Source organism: Phoxinus phoxinus, assembly GCF_949152265.1.
Source record: "Phoxinus phoxinus genome assembly, chromosome: 11".
In the NCBI taxonomy this organism is placed as follows: domain Eukaryota; kingdom Metazoa; phylum Chordata; class Actinopteri; order Cypriniformes; family Leuciscidae; genus Phoxinus; species Phoxinus phoxinus.
In genome coordinates, this window is record NC_136886.1 from 25,277,264 (window position 1) to 25,296,773 (window position 19,510).

The window sequence follows — 19,510 nt, forward strand, 5'->3', positions numbered from 1 at the left end:
AACGTTTGTGTTATTGAAGTTGTGCTGTGACTTGAATGTATAATGTGGAAATATTATACAATATCTAGGTTTAGTTTTAAGAAAGAAAGAAAGAAAGAAAGAAAGGAAGAAATAAATAAATCATTCTGCAGAGCCAGCTTTATTTTTTGCAAAATAAAAAATGTAGAATTTAAGTTTAATGATATGAATCAAACTGAAACTAGAGCTCCAAATGAAAACATACAATATATTTTTACAGTTCTGTGTAACATTGCATGGCTGCAATCCCAAACCAATCCAAGAGCCCAGTAATGAAAGATGAGGAATTAGAAATGTATAACAACAATTACCATTGCTTTGCTTCCTACACAAGCGAAAAACTTCACTTCCATAACGGCAGCAAGCAGAGGTGGACAAGAGAAGACTGTTACTATAGAAACCAATGTCTGCAGACATGCACTTGTGTGGGAGCATAAACATAACACACATGCACACACACACACACACACACACACACACACACACACACACACACACACACACACACACACACACACACACACACACACACACACACACACACACACACACACACAGGCTACATTTCTAAATTGTATAATCGTTCAGTTTACTCTGTTGCAGTCAATTTCTTATAGGGACACCCAACAATTTGTGATGTCAATATATATGTAACTACAGAAATATTGTCTTGGCAGCAATTTTAAAGCCTGTTTAACCATCTACGGCAAGATTGTGCGCACACTTTAATTGTTACATTTGTTACATTACAAAAAAAGCTTGTGATTTTGGACTTTCTACAGTTTTGTCGTAAGCAAAACACACCATGAGTGAATCTCCCAAACGTCCAGCTAGAATGCCCAGCTCTCTGGAAAGACAAAAAAAAATAAACAAAAGGCTGTCTGTTAATTTTGAGAAGTACTAATTATTAAAGATGTTTTATTAGCCTGCTTGTTGCATCTATAGGGTTATGCCAGTTGTATTATTAATTTGGCTTTCATTCAGCAGTTTATACATAAATATGTGATGATGACACAGGGCTATTAGTATATTAAACAATATAACTTTTAGCATATTAAAAATAATTCCTATATGTTTTTTTTCTCCTTTGTCAATTCTCATGCTGGCTTGCAGCTTTTCAAATGCACTCCTACGTTGCTACCAAGGCAACTAGGATGTTCCTATGGGCATCGTCTTTTCAGTGCCTAAGAAATTGTTTATTATTCATAATAAAGGTAAATAACTAAAAAAAATGTCTGAAAAAACAACAATAACAATGTTCTCTGTGCCATCAGTTCTGTTGTTTTAAAGTCATTGTACTGGCTGTACATAAAAAAGGAACTACAATAGACCAATACTACTTATTTTACATTGCTACATTATGAGTTTGATTTGCCAAATGTAAGAAAAATCTCAATGTGTCAATTTGTATAGTTTCTGAAGTGCATTACTCTAGATATAATGCTTCGACTCACCTGGAATCTTTTCTTTGACCAGATTTTCTTCATGGCCTCAGATGAACTTAATATCCCTTTCAGGCTAAACAACAGAGTCACCTGTCAGTGTTTCTGCAGAGAATATCACTGTCTATTTCTAATCTGACTAATCTGGTTATTTCTGACTCCTATTAGGAGTGTAGTCTCAATTACTGTATGTCCTTTCCAGAGCTTTTACCTCAGGAAGAATGTACCAGAATCCACAATTATGCAAAACGCACTAGAAATAGTACAAACATCCAATCATGATCCTCATGTGACAAATGAAGAAAAACAAATTCCTCAAGTAAACAATAACATCCAAGCTCTATTGAATCCCCCAGAAGCTCTTGAATGACAAACAGAAATCCAAGTGACAGGATATTCCAAGGCACAGCAGGAGGTGGAGGTCAGATCGGTCCCAGTCACAACAGAAGGGATGAGAAAACTGTCTTTAACAGATACCCACTTGCATTCTCCCAATCCCCTTTGGAGATAAAGATATAAATAGGGGAGTGGTAGAGGAGAGAGACTGAAGGGAGAAACACAGAACAAGCAGCAGCCAATAACAGAGGCAGATCTCAGTACAATCAAAGCAAAACATTTGCAGCAGCCTTAGCGTGCACTCTCTCTTTCTCTCTCATCTCTTTCTTTGTCTCTGGTGCTGGTGTGAAGAGAGAGACTATTGGTCTCAGCACAAAGCATCAATTATATATTCTGTCAGGCAGTGATTACGTCACACTACTCCCATGTCGATGCTGCTGCTGGAATGAGAAAGGAGGAAAGCTGACACAGAGAATTAGCTTTCGCTTCTCTTGCTACAATGACCTTTTTGCTATATTTATTTAGCATTGAAAATTGTGGCTTTTACCCCTCCTACTATTGTAATTTGAGGTTTGGCCAATGAGCTGTGACCATGGGTGTATAAGAGTGCAGGGTGCCAGTTGTAGGTGTGCGTCATTTTCGGGGGCCGTTACGTCATTGATGCGCCGCTGCTGCTTGCGTTGGAGTGGAGTGTTGACGTGTAATGCCATTAAAGGCTGCGGGAGCTGCTGGATTGCTATCCCGGTCATAAGGACTATTGAAGCTGCTGAATCACTGACTTTGTTATTTACTGTTACGGTTGGGTAACCGAATGTGGACATTTGAGAAGGCAAGGGGAGCGCGCTATGTGTGTATTACGACGTATGTGTAACGAGTTTGATATGGGTCGCTTTAACTTAGTGGGTATTAACAAGGGGTGCGTTTCCCAAAAGCATCGTTAGCCAACTATGTTGGAACCAACAAGTTCCGTCGTTATCAGCACAGTTCAACGAGTCGGTGTTTCCCGAAACCATCGTTCCAACGAACATTCGCAAACAGCATCGCAAAGTTGTGTGGTTGGAACGACAGGTCTCGACCTGTGGTTTAAAGCATAGTTTCTTGTTTGCATGATGTGTGGAGTCAATAAATCATTATCTTAAGTCAAATAAGCAGACTGATATTCAGTACAATCTATATATTTTATTTAGAATACCTACAAATGTAATTTACGTATTTTAGTTTGTCAAGATATTTAAATCGTTGTTTTTTAATAGTGCGCATGTGCGAACGTGATCTAGTACACAAGAACGAGCCTATGATTGAATCTGGAAATAAAGCAAAATAACTGAGAAAAATTAGAAATAGTCCTCAGGTGCCATGTCTATAATTTATATAATTTGCAAAACATCTAGCATTAATTTGATCTCAAACTGTTTCATTAAAATAAGTTATTACACCTGCGTGACGTCATAAACCAACGTGGTTGAACGACCAATTCGACCAACGTGGTTGAACGTTGGAAACAGTCGTGACTAGCTAGTTGATTTCTTCAACGATGCATCTAGTATGGTATAACTATGGTAGTTAAGCATTGAGTTATGTCGTTGTTCGGGAAACGCACCCCAGTATGTTTTACATAGTCAAAAGTCGATCTGCATTCTCCGCCAACGAGCTTATCAGGGATATCTGGCTCCACGTGTTGCTAGAATTCGGGATATTAGCCCCCGTGCAGCGTATCCTTTCGTGAGTATGTATGTTTGCTCGAGCCTTAATACTAGAACGACCATGACGGTAATTTTGACCGTTTTGAATTTTATATCTGCAATAAAATTGTTGAAAAAATAAATAAAATATTGCTGCTACCTGACTTTTCCTAAAAGTGTCTGTTTTTTCATTGAAAATGTTTTTCATAAAAATTACACATAAGCAAAGGTGGAAAGTCCAGGGGTCAGAAAGTAAAAGTCCTGCCATATGTTTATTCCACCCATGAACTCAGTCAGCTGATTTCACTAATTAATTATATCTCCTGGCTGATAAACTGTGCTAATTAGCAAATCCAGGTGATTGGAACAAAATACTGAGGAGGACTTTTACTTTCTGAACCTGGGCTTTCCACCTCTGCACATAAGGCAAAAAAAACAAATGAACATATTTACCTATTTCGGCCATAGACGGTCGCTGATTGACCGCACTGAATTTCGCCGTATTCTTTTGTTACATTTCCCACGGTTGACCTTTGTCTCTCTCACTGTCAACAGAAAGGTCAGTAGCGGTCCTAAGTTTGCATATATGCTAATTTCTACAAACAAAAAGTATATTAGATTACATTTGTTGATCAGAAATAGGCTAATAATACCACGTTATCTATTTACATAGATATTCTCTATTAGGCCTATATACAAGTTATTAGACTATTTTTTTTAATTAAATAAGATACTTTTAGTTGACTTAACTAATGAATGAATATTAATGAATTATTTAAAATCACCAATTTGTTCATCTAGGGTCCGTGTGTTATTTGTTCATCTAGGGTCCACTAGGACTGATGATGGTGGATGACAGCAGGCCTTATAGAAACAGTCAAAAGCCACCAGGACATTGAGGACATGAGTGCAGATGAGTGAAAGTATTTGGGTTATCCCTGAATGGAGAGGAACAAAAGGAGTCCAGGAGTGAATTTTTAGCACTCCACCCCAGACTATTGTCATTCTCACAAACTACATTTCCCAGAACTCACTGCCCGGACTCATCACTGATAACATTCACCTGTATCTCATTACCTTGTTAGTATCAGCCTGTTTATACCATGTACACTCACTACTCTCTACTCACTACTCACATCACTACTCTCTACCAAGCAGCTAGACCGGTGCAGTAACTGATCGTGCCCGTTGAGTCTATCTACGTGTGCTGTATGATCCTGGCTCTTGCTGCATCCATTGGCCTTGTGCTGTACATCTAGCACAGAACACCAATCTGTTCACCTTGGGCAGGTCTCAGTGGCCACCCTCTCAGCTTGCCTGTCATTATGCTTTGTTCCCTGCCTGTCAATGTGCTTTGTTCCCTGCCTACTGTTTGGACTGTTATCACCTCCTCACCCACCATCTTTCATCTTGTGAACTGTCTTTCAATAAAACCTGTTAAAACTCATTCTGCACTTGAGCTGACCTCTCATAGATCCGTGACAATAGTGCTCTCTACTCCAGTGTTGGGATCTAGACACTTGGTAAAAGATAACATGATTTAGAAACAGCTATGAACTATAATTTATGAACAAATAAATTATAATAATGGGAACAGTGATCTTAGGTTTTATTTTTATAACCTAAAGAGAACGTTCCCATAACATTAACATTCTTTAAAAGTTACGTATAAATGTTAGGACAAAGCGTTTTTAAAACATTTGTAAAAAACTGAATGTTTTGAATATTCAGAAAACATTCAGAAATAATATTTTCATAACATTTCCAAAATTATAGAATTTAAAGGATTAGTTCACTTTTAAAATGAAAATTCTGTCATCATGTACTCACCCTTAAGTTGTTTCAAACCTGTATGAATTTCTTTCCTCTGCTGAATACAAAGGAAGATATTTAGAAGAATGTCGGTAACCAGACAGTTTTTGGTTCCCAATGACTGCCATAGTATATTTTTTTCCTACTATGGCAGTCATTGGGAACCAAAAACTGTCTGGTTACTGACATTCTTCTAAATATCTTCACTTGTATTCAGCAGAGGAAAGAAATTCATACAGGTTTGAAACAACTTAAGGGTGAGTATATGATGACAGAATTTTCACTTTAAAAGTGAACTAATCCTTTAATCTACATCTAACGTTCACATAAACAAAACAAAAAACGCTCTTAATACTCTTGAACATTCAGAAATAAAGTTTTCATAACTTAATGGAAATTTTAGCAAAACATTCTATGAACATATTTTTGTTATCTGGGAATGTTGTTATAAGATTTTTTTCTCTCAACGTTATGAGAACATCAGTCAAGTACAAATAACATCACAAGGACGTTCCATGAACGTTGTTATAAGAAAGTTTTCACTCAACATTATGAGAACATCAGTCAAGTACAAAAAACATCACAAGGATGTTCCATGAACGTTGTTATAAGAACGTTTTCATTCAACATTATGAGAACATCAGTCAAGAACAAATAACATGACAAGGACGTTCTAAAAGCGTTGTTCTAAGAACGTTTCCTCCCAACGTTACGAGAATGTATTTTAAATATATAAACATTATAAGACCATTCCAGAAACATTTTAGGAAAATGTTTTACTAACATTTACATAACTTTTACAATAACGTTAGTGAAAGTTATTGGAACGTTACCTAGCTGGGACCACGCTCTGAACATCAAACAAGGCACACAGAAAAGAGAGCGCACGGCTCGAGCACAATCGAGACTGCACGCTCACACAAAGAGGTGGCAATAATTCTGACCACAACTGTATATTTGGATTGTACAGAGACATAAACTGCCATCAAAATGCTACAACATAGTCATTTTGTAGACACTCTAGTCTACACCGTAGAGTCGATGTGCCTGACTGCGTGCCTGTGGACTGCCAAAAACGTACTGTAAACTCTCGTGAGGCGCCTGACAGCGTTTACGAAGGTGTGGCAGTCAGCTACTAGGCTTTCAATGCATCTGTAACGGAGGCCAGCTAGTTGTCGCTGTGCGAGTAAACCTCACTCACTGACCTCAATAGACGCTCTAGCGACAGACGCTAGAGTCTGCAGTCTTTAGCCTCCTTGTTAGAACGCCTGACTCTCATGCCGGAGACCCGCACGGAGCGGGGTGAGAAGGACCCGGGTGGAGGGGTTACATTGGTGCCGTGACCCGGATGGGAGTGAGGTTTAGGGGGGTGAGTGTAGCGGAGGCCAGCTAGTAGTCGTTGTGCGAGTAAACCTCACTCCTCTGATCTCGATAGGCGCTCTAGCGACAGACGCTAGAGGCTGAAGTCTTTAGCCTCCTTGTTAGAACGCCTGACTCTCATGCTGACCCACACGGAGCGGGGTGTGAAAGACCCGGGTGGAGGGGTTACACATCCTCTGAATCCTTGTACATCGTACCCATGTTTGGCATTGAGTAGAAAATCCATTGTCCCTATGTGCCAAGGCGGTGAAGCAGTACAGGTCTCCATATTTCATCCAGCCAAGCATCACCTGTAGCATCAATAACTCGTAGATAATTTTGAAATATCCACAGCCATGTGCTGAACGGCATAGCAGACTTGCTTGGGCAAGACAGGAAAAAACTCAGACAAGGCACCTTGGCAACAGCTATCTTCAATTTGGTCATCTTAGAGACCAAAATAGTGAAAAAAATGCCTAATCCTTGTTGTCTTTTTTAACTGTTTTTTTCAATCAGGAGATATAAAAAATTAAGCGCACGAGAGAGGAGTAGCGAACTTCATCGTGTTGCTTATTTACTTCCTTCCCACACACATTACGTCATTACATGACTTTTCGAAATAGCAGTCAACAATATAAATCACTTATGAACACAACACAAGCGTTCGACCTACTCAAGCAACTGTTCATCTCAACTCCAACATCGTTAAAATTGTACATGTGACTACAGTCGTTCAACCTTAATGTTATGAAGCAACGAGAATACATTTGTGCGCAAGAAAAAAACTGACTTTATTCAATCATTTCTTCTCTTCCGTGTCAGTCTCTGTTCTCGTGAGCACCACGATGTACTGTATGTGTGTGGTGCTGAAGCAGGAGCCGGCCAATACCCGGAAGCTCTGCACTGTTTACAACGTGAACAGCGTTGTTATTTTTATCATAACATCAAGGTTGAACCACTGTAGTCACATGCACTATTTTAACGATGTCTTTACTACCTTTCTGGGCATTGAAAATGGTAATAATGTTGTAGTCTATGGGGAGGTTCAGAAAGCTCACGGATTTCATCAAAAATATCTTCATTTGTGTTCCGAAGATGAACAAAGGTCTTACGGGTTTGGAACGACAAAAATGACAATTCCATTTTTAGGTGAACTAACCCTTTAATATGTCTGACCCTAACTTCCTGTTTAAATCGAAATATGTCCGCAAAATGAAGAATAATTAAATGACTTTAATAATTCGTTTTTGATCCTTGGATTTATCCAGACCTACACAATTTTGGGACTGACAGTGACAGATGCAAGGATGAAGTTACCAAATTAAATGTCACAAGTTCACTTGGTTATTTGAATGGTCCAAAAAAGAAAGTATTGCTCCTTCAAATCACTGTCCAATAAGTTATTGCTAATGCCAACGCATAAGCTCTGTGATCATTAGACATTATAATGTTATTGTTTACATTTCTGTCTTGACGTGGAAATTCAGAAAATGGAATTACCGCAGTTATCCAATGGACAGGGTGGAATATTATTACTGGCAGGATCAAATAGGGAGGCAGACAAAGACTCTGTGTAGGCTTTGTGTGCCCCCTGAACCCCAACCCACACCAAATACACAAATACATTGCACAGTTGAATTTATTTTCATGAGCCTTCTCAATTTTGTGACATCAATGGGGAATATTACCGCTCCCCAAGTACAACTATGTTTTTCTATAAACATAGTTGTACTTTGTGTAAAATGGTGCAGTGATGTTGAATATGCCAAAACCTTTTTATGTAGTGTGGTCAAAACAATTGGTCAGTTTGATCATCATATTTTGATTTTACAATCCTAATCATAGCAAACTGGATAATTAGCACTCACCTGTTGGCTCTGCGACGCAAATATATAGGTCTGAATTCAGAATTAAAATTGCACAAACCAAACTCACCTTGTTCTTTCTCCTTCCTAGAACAAACAGTTCCCCTGCTCACACTACTCGAAGCATCACTCTGATCAAACAGCTTTTGCCTTATCATGTCCTTCAGTCTGATGATGTCATTCCTGACTTATCCCTAGACCAAAAAAGTAAAGCTTATATTTTCCTCCCTAAAAGTGTGGAAATTTCACCCCTTTTGTCCATGTATGTTTCTCTCACTGGATTATACATCAGAATGCACTGATGTTGTTGGGAGAGTCCAGTGGTCTATTTTGAGTGGTATAACAAACCCTTAGTGGACCCCATCACACTATGCCTTTCACTAATACCACCAGATTACCATGAAGGCATATTCAGTTTTTGGCACAGCTCTTCATCATAGCTCTTCTTTCTATCTGTGAATTTCACAACAAAATCACAACAAAAAATCTCCATATTCAATTTTTTTCAATCCCATTGCGCTTCAGGTGTGCTTCACCAGCCACTAAGACATTATGTGCTCCCCTTTATTAGTTTTCATACAAAATAAAACAAATATTTAATTAGTCAAGCCAAGAATTATCCCAGTGTTTTTCATTAAACAACCTTTCATTCACTTAATGGGAAATAAATGTAGCACTGGATAAATGATGTGAAGTAATTCCTAAACTCTTTACTTGTTATCATTGTGGGTCTAAATAAAAAAAACAGGCAGCCGCCCAACATAGCCACATCTATAATTGAGGATGATGTGTAGCAGAGTAACAGTAAATCTGTAACTGGAGCTCTGGCACATTCCAGGCTGTAAATACCCTGAGATAGACCAAGAGAGAGACTGTGGAGAGAAGAGAACAGGACGAGATACACACAGTCCCTAAAAGAGAAAGAGTAAGAGGTGCTGAGTGTTTTGACAGACGATGACCCTTGCAGTCATAGCCATTTATTGTGTTGTAGTTGGTGTGGCTCTTGTGTATTTTAGATAGAGAACAGCAATAGCTCACAGAACTGGGACTTGAATTGGTTTGGAAGCATTGAAGTTTACACAGTGTACCTCTATATTTAATATATATATATATATATATATATATATATATATATATATATATATATATATAATAATCTACTTTAAGGTCTATGGATAATCATATTTACACTCTTAGGAAAAAAATGTGCAAAGTAATATTTACTATTACACTCTTACAAGCGAAAGTTTCTAAAATAAGATTTTACCAGAAATGCCAAAGAACCATTTGGGTTCCCAAAATAACCTTTAAGTGGAAAGTTCGGTAACACTTTATAACTGCCCGCTATTAATTATTAATTAAGCATTAGTAAACATTTAATTCATCCTTTATAAAACATTAATAAACATTAATAAGCAGTTGATAAATACAGATGTACGTGTGTACTTATTGATTTATAAGCATATCTATAATGTGTTTAATAATTGTATTGTCATACTTTATTAATGATCAATGTATCATTTCTAAATGAAGTATATCATTATTTACAAACAAGTTATTTGGGAGTTGTCAGTGATTTATAAGATCACTTAGAAATTGTAAGTAAATGTAGTAAATTCAGGTAGTTATAAAGCATAAAGTAGTGGTAATTTCACTATTTCTGTGAGCTCATCTAAAGTGAGGACTATTAATGCCTTGTAAAGCATTTACAAAGGAGATTTAAAGGCTCATTTGTCTTCTAAACTGAAAAAAATAAACAAACACGACACAGCGATGCAAAACATATAAATATTACAGCCTTTAAATCTCCTTCGTAAATGCTTTACAAGGCATCAATAGTCCTTACTTTAGATGAGCTCACAAAAATAGTAAACTGACCACTACTAATGCTTTATATCTACCTGAAATAATCATGAATTACAGTAGAAATACATGTTAATAAAGCATTTACTAACAGGCTAAGTAACTATTACTATATGTCAGAATAATAAGATGTATCAATGTACATTTAAATAGTTTATTAATCATTTACTTACCTTTTCTAAGTGATCTTATGAACCACTGACAACTCCTAAATAACTGGTAGAATTTATAAATTGAAAATTAATAAAGTAAGAAAATATACAAATTATGCTTTTAAATCAAGAATAAAGCATTGATAGCTGTATTTATAAACTGCTTATTAATGTCTATTAATGCTTTATAAATTATGAATTAACTGTTTACTAATGCTTAACTAATGATTAGCGTGCAGTTACTATGACGGACTCTGCAGCATAACTGTTAACAATAAATGAAGCAGTAGGTTCTGTATATTACGCATAATATACTTTCACTTTTTCACTTTTTACTGTATATTACGCTGCTGCCACACAGATCTAATATACACATTCGATTTCTTTCCCTGCTGTTTATGGTGTTTATATGTGAACTTTGTGTGTTTTTGACATAACATTGCGTGTATTTGACAGTTTTGCGCATTAACGTGAAAGATAAATTAGTTTAATACTCACGGGAAGCACCGTCTGACATCCAGCTTTCTGTGCACGTGCTTCGGGTGTGTGCACTCAGAAAACCATATGAGAAGTTTAGACTGATATGGCTTTTAAAATGCATGCAGATAATAAACTTTTATATTGATGAAGAACTTCAATGTCACGTGAGCATGACAACGATAGAGATTATAATAAAAACCAAACAGATTGTTTTAGTTTTTGGCAGAGTATTCTGAGGCAAGAGCTGTAAAGGCTCCACACTCTTCTGGAAAGCGGGTTGGGGAGCAACAGCTCATTTGCATTTAAAGATACATGCACGAAAAGAGCAGGTTTTTCCTTCCACTCAAAAACAGGCATTTACAACATATTATATCAAATGACCTGTGGGGTATTTTGAGATTAAATTCACAGACACATCCTAAAGGACGCCTGAGAGTTTGGTCTGTTGCATCTTATAAAAAGGTGCATAACATGAGGGTATTGTCCCACTGGGTCACCGTGATTTGTCCAAGTAAGACCAGGATCAATGTTCCAGGATCAATGTATTTTGTTGATCCTGGAACAACATTCTTGTCTGAAGATTTGTCCTAACTCTATCCCTAACCCTACCCATAACTTTTCCCTAAAATCAGAGGGAAATGATGAACAACACTTAAAAGCACCAAACCCTGGTTGTAAGCCCAAACTTGACATAAACTGTAAACTTGTCCCTCAAATCTGATTGGTTGATTAGAATGTTGTTCCAGGATCAACAAAGTTATTTACCCAGAAACACGTTGTACTTGGTGGAATCTCATTCACTGCCCCTGTGACTGTTGTACAATTTTTGCACATTTTCTTTCTTTCTGCTAGAGTAGGTTTAAGAACCACTAAAGGAAATAAAGTCAGTCTATGCCATGCATCATACCAAGAGAGCCAGGACAAAACAACTCTCTCCCATCATATTAATTCAGACCATATAGTCAATCAGTCAAGCTGGCTTCAAAGAAACTTTATGCATTGGAAAAGCTTACATTGTTCCACTAGTTTCACTAATTCAGGACTCTTCAACCCGAAACTCAATTATCAATCTTTGTTGTTTCTGGGAGGTGCTGCTTTTACTCTCAGGGACGTACTTGCAGCATACATCTTACCTTCTCCAAGGTCCAGCACAGCAAGAACAGCGCTGGTTCTAGCTTCACCCAGGTGATTAACTGCCACACAGGTGTAGAGGCCTCCGTCAGCTTGTTTACAATCTCGTATCCACAAGCCATCATAATCCTCATGATCATTTATCAGAGGGTCATCATTATGGTACCAATGCAGTGTCGGTCTCGGGTTGCCTCCCACAGACACCCTCAGGCGGACATCACAACCTCCCGCAACAGCAGCCCACTTCAGCTTCCGGAGGAATACAGGTGGAGCTTCGGACGGGTACTGATCCGGGAGTGTGTCATGGTTCGAGGAAATCATGGAACTAGAGTTTGTCTTCAGCAACTCAGCTTTTCTCATTGTGATTATTATCTTGAGCAATACTGTTAATAAGCTTTTAACCCTGTTGTAGTGAGATACCTCCTTTTGTGGCCACTGACTTTAGATATTGTTTTCCCCAATTTTTCAGAGGCTGTCATGATGAAACTTTTCTGTAATCTGCAAAAATAATTCAAAATTCAAAATTTAGCAATTAAAAAAAAGAAAGAAAAAAAATTCTCTTTTGCAGAATATCTAAAGCTATGAAAGCTTGTTTCCGCCACACCATAAAACAATTTAAAAGATAATTGCGACTTTTTATCTCAGAATTGCGAGTTATAAAGTCCAGTTCTGGGGGAAAATATATATGTTTTTCCTTCAGAATTAAACGTATATTTGAATTTCTCAGAATAATCAATTCTGAGAAAAAAATCATAATTGCGAGATGTAAACTTCTAAGGACGCAGATTGCAGAAAAAAACAGATTGAAATCTCCTTCGAGGACCTTGGCTGGAACAAATGGATTGTTCATCCTAAGCATTTTTGAGATAAAAAAAATTGCAATTACCTTTTTTATTTTTTATTCTGTGGAAATAAGCTTCCATGATAAACAGAACCATGTATAAATAAACACCAAATTGATATGTGTACGTAACATCAAAATATATCTAGAATTTATTTATATTTATTTAATGTAGTAATAATTTGTTAAAACGATTTCATGTACACCGAAAAAAATGGTGTAGAAAAAATATTCACTCAGAAATTGCTAGTAAATGTCACAATCAATTACAAAGAAACAGCAAGTAACATTGAATTTAACATGACATTTTAAAGTAGAAAGACTGAAATTACAATGTGGAACAGTAAATCACAAGGAAAATGTTGCCTTACTTCTTTATACAAAAATAAAGTTAACAATAATTTATATATATATATATATATATATATATAAACATTTTACAAGTAACATTTTACCTCAACACATTGCCTCTGAATATCTCCATTAACTGCAGCTTAATCTTTAAGCCTTCTCAGGATCATGTCGTATTAGTCCTGTACCAGTGTCTGTTTACACAAGAGAGGGTAATTGTGTTCCTTCCCTCTTTTGGATTGTGACCCTCTCTCCCAGCAATCTACTAGTACGTCACATGGCCCCTTGATGACTAGATGGCGGGGTAGCGCATGTTAGAGCTCAAGTCATTTAAAGATCTAACACGTTCCATTCTCTCTTCTCCCCCTATCTTTTCTTCCATGCCCTTTATACTTCACTGACTCCCTGTAGAGGTGACAGGCGAGTAAGGCCAGCTTTCAAGTGACAGCTGGAGCAAGGGTAGCCAGAACATTAGGTCATCCCAAAGCCTCTTGTAATGCTTTTACTACGAAAATAGAGCCTTCAATACAGGTATGAGCTTTGTAACATTACACAATTTTTTTTTTTTTTGCCAGAATACATGATTAGTTTTCAGTGGTAATCAACTGAGAAAGATGACTTTGCACAGTATAATGATGTAGTTACGGCATCTACCAGCAGGGACTAACTGTCGAAGCTAACTAGACAAAACCTGACCCCTTGCTCTTAAAGGCATAGTACAGACAAATGTGACCACACTCTGCACGTGACATTTCTCATCCACTCCCTTGAAACATACCAGACACTTTGTTACAATCCACCACCGTTGTTTTGTGTGTGTGAAGACATTGAATGAATTTTGACTGATTAATTTGTTAAAGCATGATCCACGGGATATGATAACTGGAGAGTTTGGAATAATATAATGGAACATGGGCCTTTTATTGTGTTGAAACAGAGAAAAGTATGCAGATCTGCTTATACTGAAGAAAATGACCAGTTTACCGGTAACTGTTTTAAGTTTTCTATTGAATTAATAATACTACCAGTACTAAAATCCATACAATTCTAGGCTTCTATTTGATAGTTCCTACATTTTACAGACTGCTAATCTGGAAAAGCAAACTGTATTAATTAGCCAACTGCAATCTTAGTAGGTTTACCCCACCTGCTGGCACAGTGCAGAAAGCTTAGACATATTTCCATGGTCATGCATATTCCATTATGTTGACTATAAGAAGCAAAAGTAATCCATGCATAAGCCACACCACCCTTTAGGTGGGCTACACTGGTCTAAACCTAAATGAGACGTGTGATGACAAATGACAAATGAGTCAAATGAGTCAAAGTGTTTGACAAATGAGAAATGACAAATGAGTGTTTGCCATGAAAAATACTTTTTAAAGACTTTTAAAATGGTGGCTCAGCTCATTTTAGCTCAAAGACAGCATGGTAACACTTTATATATAATAAGATAAAACAAGGATTAATTTGTTAACATTATCATGTATTAACTAACATGAACTAACCATGAGCAATACATTTGTTACTGTATTTGTTAATATTTGTTATCGTTATACAGCTGTTCGTTGTTTGTTCATGTAACTTTTGATTTCAATAATGTATTAAAAGTTGAAATTAACATAACAAAGATTAATAAATGCTATAGAAGTGCAGTTAGTTCATGCTAAATAATGTAGTTAAGTAATGTTAACTAATGAAACCGTATTGTAAAGTGTTACCGACATAATTATGTATTTGCTTCTGTAACAGGACTCACAAAAGATCAAACATAAGAATTTTCCAGATCTTATTTTATTTTTTTTCCTTTTACATTCTGATGGTGTATGTGAAGTGGCTGAACTGATCTTCTCTATTGCAAAATAGTTCTGCCCAAAAACTGGCAAACACCAGACACAGAGATATTTGCACGGCAAGGTCAAGCCACAAGCCTTTGATAATGTAATATTGTTTGTACTTTTCAAGCTCACATGGGAAAGCAGGTGTCATAGTATCCGAACTCTCAGAGAAAATCTTACAAAGAACATAATATGATTTTGCCAATAATGAGTTTTGATGACAGGCAACAATAGAATTCTCAAACATATAACATAATAACATAATTTGAGCCAATAATACGGAGCCACTATACAGCCACAAAATAATAGCAACTTCAAATCTAAAACCCTTGTGAGCACTTATGAGTTCCTTAAAGACATAATTCACCCAAACAATTCTGAAATTATTTACTCACCTTCATGGTCTCAAGTCAAGTCACCTTAATGTATATAGCACTTTTTACAATGTTCTAAACTTGCTTCTGTGAAACATAAAATGTTTTTTTGTTTTTTTCAATGGTCACCAAAATGGTTTGGTTACCAACATTCTTCAGATATATTCTTTTGAAGTCCACAATAGACTCTAAAACTCTACATTAAGGTGTCCCTCCAAGAGCAGGATTGGACACTTCTGACTCATATGGCACAATTCAATAGCATCACATTCACATAATAAATATTCTAGGCTTCTGTATTTAATATTAGAAACATAGGTTAAACATTTCAAACAGTAAGAATAATAGCATGATTTGTGAAAAAAAAAAAAAAAAATCTTGTTATACTGTGTCCATTTTCTCCAAGGACAAGGGAACAGGGAAATAGCGAATTGTATCCAAGAATTGTAATCTCAAAAGCTGTTTTATCCTGTCCAGACAGTGATAGCATGAACCCAAACAAATAGTTGCCATTTGCTAAAGTGTAAAAAAAACTTATTCTACAACATAGATCTGCAAGAGAGAAGACACTAAACCTAGCTGAGCTTGAATTCAGCTCGCTCTCTCTCTTTTACCTGAAATAGTTATTTATTTATTTTAACTTTCTTTTGGTCATATTTAGTCTGCTTTATCATCTGTTGAGTTTTGAGGATGTTGACCTGGACCAGCTGTGTGTCTTCATTTGCTTGTGCCCTGATGGTGTGGGCTTTGTTTTCACCTCCACTCGTCCAGGCCTGTCAAGGCGATGAATTACCGCGTGACATGGTGCTTGGCTGGCTGAAAAGACGGATCCTAGAAGGTTTGGAGATGGATGAGCCTCCTCTGCCAGTGCTGCAGCTGCCAACAAGGCAGGCGGTGAGCAGAGTTGCTCAGCATGTAGCTTCACGAATGACTAGGGAGACAAGAGTAGGAAGAAGACACCACCAGGAGTCTTCACAGGTTATTCTGTTCCCAAGCTCAGGTAAGCTCCTATAGCTTTCATAAAGAAATATTACAGCTTCAACATGAATAACATAACTAAATATTAGAAATATTATTATAATCATATCAATTTGAAATACTCAGTCAAATCATCATGTGGTGTGAAGCAACACAGAAATGTGTACTCTTTTAAAGACAAGGCAAGGTTAATACAAGTGCGAAACCTAATGAAATATATTAGTTTTTTTTTGTTATGGTTAAGGGGTGTTCACTATAAGGTGGAAGGAAAATATGTTTTAACTTTTTACTTGATAGTTAGCCTACACTACATGACATTTTTAGAGTTATACAATTTAAATGCTTGTTAAAAATGGTAGAAAAGCTTTTAAAAAACATGAAACCAACATTAAAGGGATAGTTCGGCCAAAAATGATATTAAACCCATGATTTACTCACCCTCAAGCCGTTCGAGATGCATATGTCAATCATTTTTCAGACGAACACATTTTCAGTTATTTTAGAAAATGTCTGAAAGATCTTTCAGTGGTTATAATGTCAAGTTATGGGGTCCACCTCCTTCAAGTCCCAAAAATGTGCATGCATCCTTCACAAAAGTAATCCATCCGGCTCCAGGGGGATAAACGAAGGCCTTCTGAGGGTAATCCGTGCGGTTTTGTCGTAAAAATATACATATTTAAAACTTTATAAACGAAAATAACTGGCTTTCTGCAACGGTCGACGCGCGTTGACGAGAGATGGTTGCCGGCGTAGGACGTAGCGTAGGAAGCGTCGTGACGTAGAACGTAGAACTCAATATCGTCTTCTCTAATATCAAAATCCTCCGACATTTTCTTTAAAATAGACGTTTTTTAAATCGCGGAAATCCTGAGTGGAGTTTTGTTTTGCTCTGCTCTCTGGCTGCGCTGTCGCGTTCGTTCTACGTCACAACGCTTCCTACGCTACGTCCTACATCATACGCCGGCAACCATCTCCTGTGAACGCACGTCGACCGTTGCCGGAAACCAGTTATTTTCATTTCTAAAGTTTTAAATATGTATATTTTTACGACAAAACCGCACAGATTACCCTCAGAAGGCCTTCGTTTATCCCCCTGGAGCCGGATGGATTACTTTTATGAAGGATGCATGCACATTTTTGGGACTTGAAGGAGGTGGACCCCATAACTTGACATTAACCACTGAAAGATTTAAGACATTTTCTAAAATAACTGAAAATGTGTTCGTCTGAAAAATTATTGACATATGCATCTCGAACGGCTTGAGGGTGAGTAAATCATGGGTTTAATATCATTTTTGGCCGAACTATCCCTTTAATTGAAAGATTTATGTTTTTCTTTATCGTGGATACATTGATCCGCCTAAAGCTGGAATAATTAAATCACATTTTAAAGCAACAGGGTTATCTTGCCATGTTGACATTGTTTCATTTGATACACATTCGGACCTTTCTTATTTACTTTCAGAGTCTACTTGCAAGGATCACTCGCCTGATCACTCCTCAGATGCTGCATCCCGTCACTTTACTTACTACTTTCAGCCCTCTATGGACAGCCAGGACTCCGTCATCACCTCTGCCCACTTCTGGTTTTATGCTGGAGAGACCATCGCTTCTAGCAACATCTCAGCACCCCTTTTCATTCTCACTCATTACCAGGAGCTGCTCCAAGCATCTGACAGTCCAATCAAACGTTGCCCTGATGGCTGGACAACCTATAAGTTAGCTCCCCATCTCCACATTGCCATGGCTGATGGCCCTTTCATGCTGCAGGTCCGTTGCCCATCCTGCAGTTGCTATGATTCAGAAGATAAAACACCCTTTCTGCACCTCCACACACGCTCAAGCGGCCCTGACCGCTCCCGCAGGGCGCCCAAAATCCCTTGGTCACCGGCTGCTATCGAAAATCTCAGGAGACCTGCTTCTGAGGACACAGATTGCAAAAAAAAACAGATCGAAATCTCCTTCGAGGACCTTGGCTGGAACAACTGGATTGTTCATCCTAAAGCTTTTACATTTTACTACTGCCATGGCAACTGTTCCAGCACTGAGCGCACTACCACCCTACTCGGGATCAACCAGTGCTGCGCCCCTGTTCCAGAGAGCATGAAGTCACTCCGTTTCACCACCACCTCAGACGGCGGATACTCATTCAAGTATGAGACCCTACCTAACATCATACCAGAAGAGTGCAACTGCATCTAACACTCTAGAGTTGTTTAGCTTTAAGGTTATCTGTAAGGGGTGAGAATGTTGTTGTTTTTTCAAACACAAGTCAGCTATTTTAAATGCTGTGTGGATTAAGAAGATACTGATAGATAACCTCTAGGCCTACTTGTAACTTTAACTTTATCAACTTTTAACCTTCATTAACATGACAGCTTTGTTTATACAAAAATTAACAAAAATATTGCTCTATAACTTTTTTAAATTTCTTTATGCAAATAAGACAGCTTGTACTGAATTAAACGAGTTTGGGGTCTCTGCGGAACAAAAGTGGGCGTTTTTAAATTTGTGAGTGTTTTCAAAATGTTGGGTGTTTATAAATCATTCAATGAAAAGTATGCCCTTCACCCGACCCCACCGCTAAACCCTACTCTCATTGTGACGTGGGCAAATCTGGTAACGCGGTGAAAACGCCCCTCTGTTTATGGCCTTGCCCCCTGATCTGGTAACTCATATTACTGTCCTGCAGATACCTATACTTGAGTTAAACAGCCATTTGCAGAGTAAAGCATCTTAACCTTGTACACTAATTAATTTTTTTTAGAAATCAATAAAGAATAAATGTTTGAAAAAGAGACGTGTCATTATTATGTAGTTCTTTTTATTCCTTTTTACATGAAGAAAATTAGAAAATAGAGTTCTCCTCTGGCCAACGAATGAACAGTGTATGGTTATGATTCAGGCAGCATTAGGTCAGAAGTCAGATTGGATCGGAACATTCAGAATATTTATCCAGTTCGAAATCATAGAGATCATTTTTTGCAT

At 37.5% G+C, this 19,510-nt stretch overlaps 2 protein-coding genes across 6 annotated transcripts in view; one reads left to right on the forward strand and one right to left on the reverse strand.

Annotated features, from left to right (window-relative positions):
- The window catches only part of spega (striated muscle enriched protein kinase a), a 51,046-nt gene extending 37,268 nt beyond the window's left edge, over positions 1-13,778 (reverse strand). For 4 of the 5 annotated variants that reach the window (XM_079628848.1, XM_079628847.1, XM_079628846.1 and 1 more), the window contains exons 1-2: positions 13,437-13,778; positions 12,143-12,638 (exon numbers count right to left, since the gene is read on the reverse strand). In XM_079628848.1, coding sequence (XP_079484974.1) covers positions 12,143-12,500 — 358 coding nt within the window. In that variant the 5' untranslated portion in view covers positions 12,501-12,638; positions 13,437-13,778. Of the gene's footprint in view, positions 1-8,584; positions 8,870-12,142; positions 12,639-13,436 lie in introns of those variants that run through there. The other variant, XM_079628849.1, reaches the window with a different exon arrangement.
- A 2,304-nt stretch (positions 13,779-16,082) lies between these two features.
- On the forward strand, positions 16,083-19,313 carry inha (inhibin subunit alpha). Its single transcript, XM_079628312.1, has 2 exons — positions 16,083-16,544; positions 17,988-19,313. Exons 1-2 carry the CDS (start codon positions 16,235-16,237, stop codon positions 18,722-18,724), a joined length of 1,047 nt encoding a protein of 348 aa, XP_079484438.1. The 5' UTR covers positions 16,083-16,234; the 3' UTR covers positions 18,725-19,313.
- The last annotated feature ends 197 nt before the right edge of the window (positions 19,314-19,510 follow it).

What these genes read in the sequence shown, in the direction of transcription:
- inha (XM_079628312.1), top strand. Translation starts at nt 16,235, where the DNA reads ATGTTGACCTGGACCAGCTGTGTGTCTTCATTTGCTTGTGCCCTGATG. An exon ending in TATTCTGTTCCCAAGCTCAG is followed by an intron (nt 16,545 to 17,987) that starts GTAAGCTCCTAT and finishes ATTTACTTTCAG; the next exon opens with AGTCTACTTGCAAGGATCAC.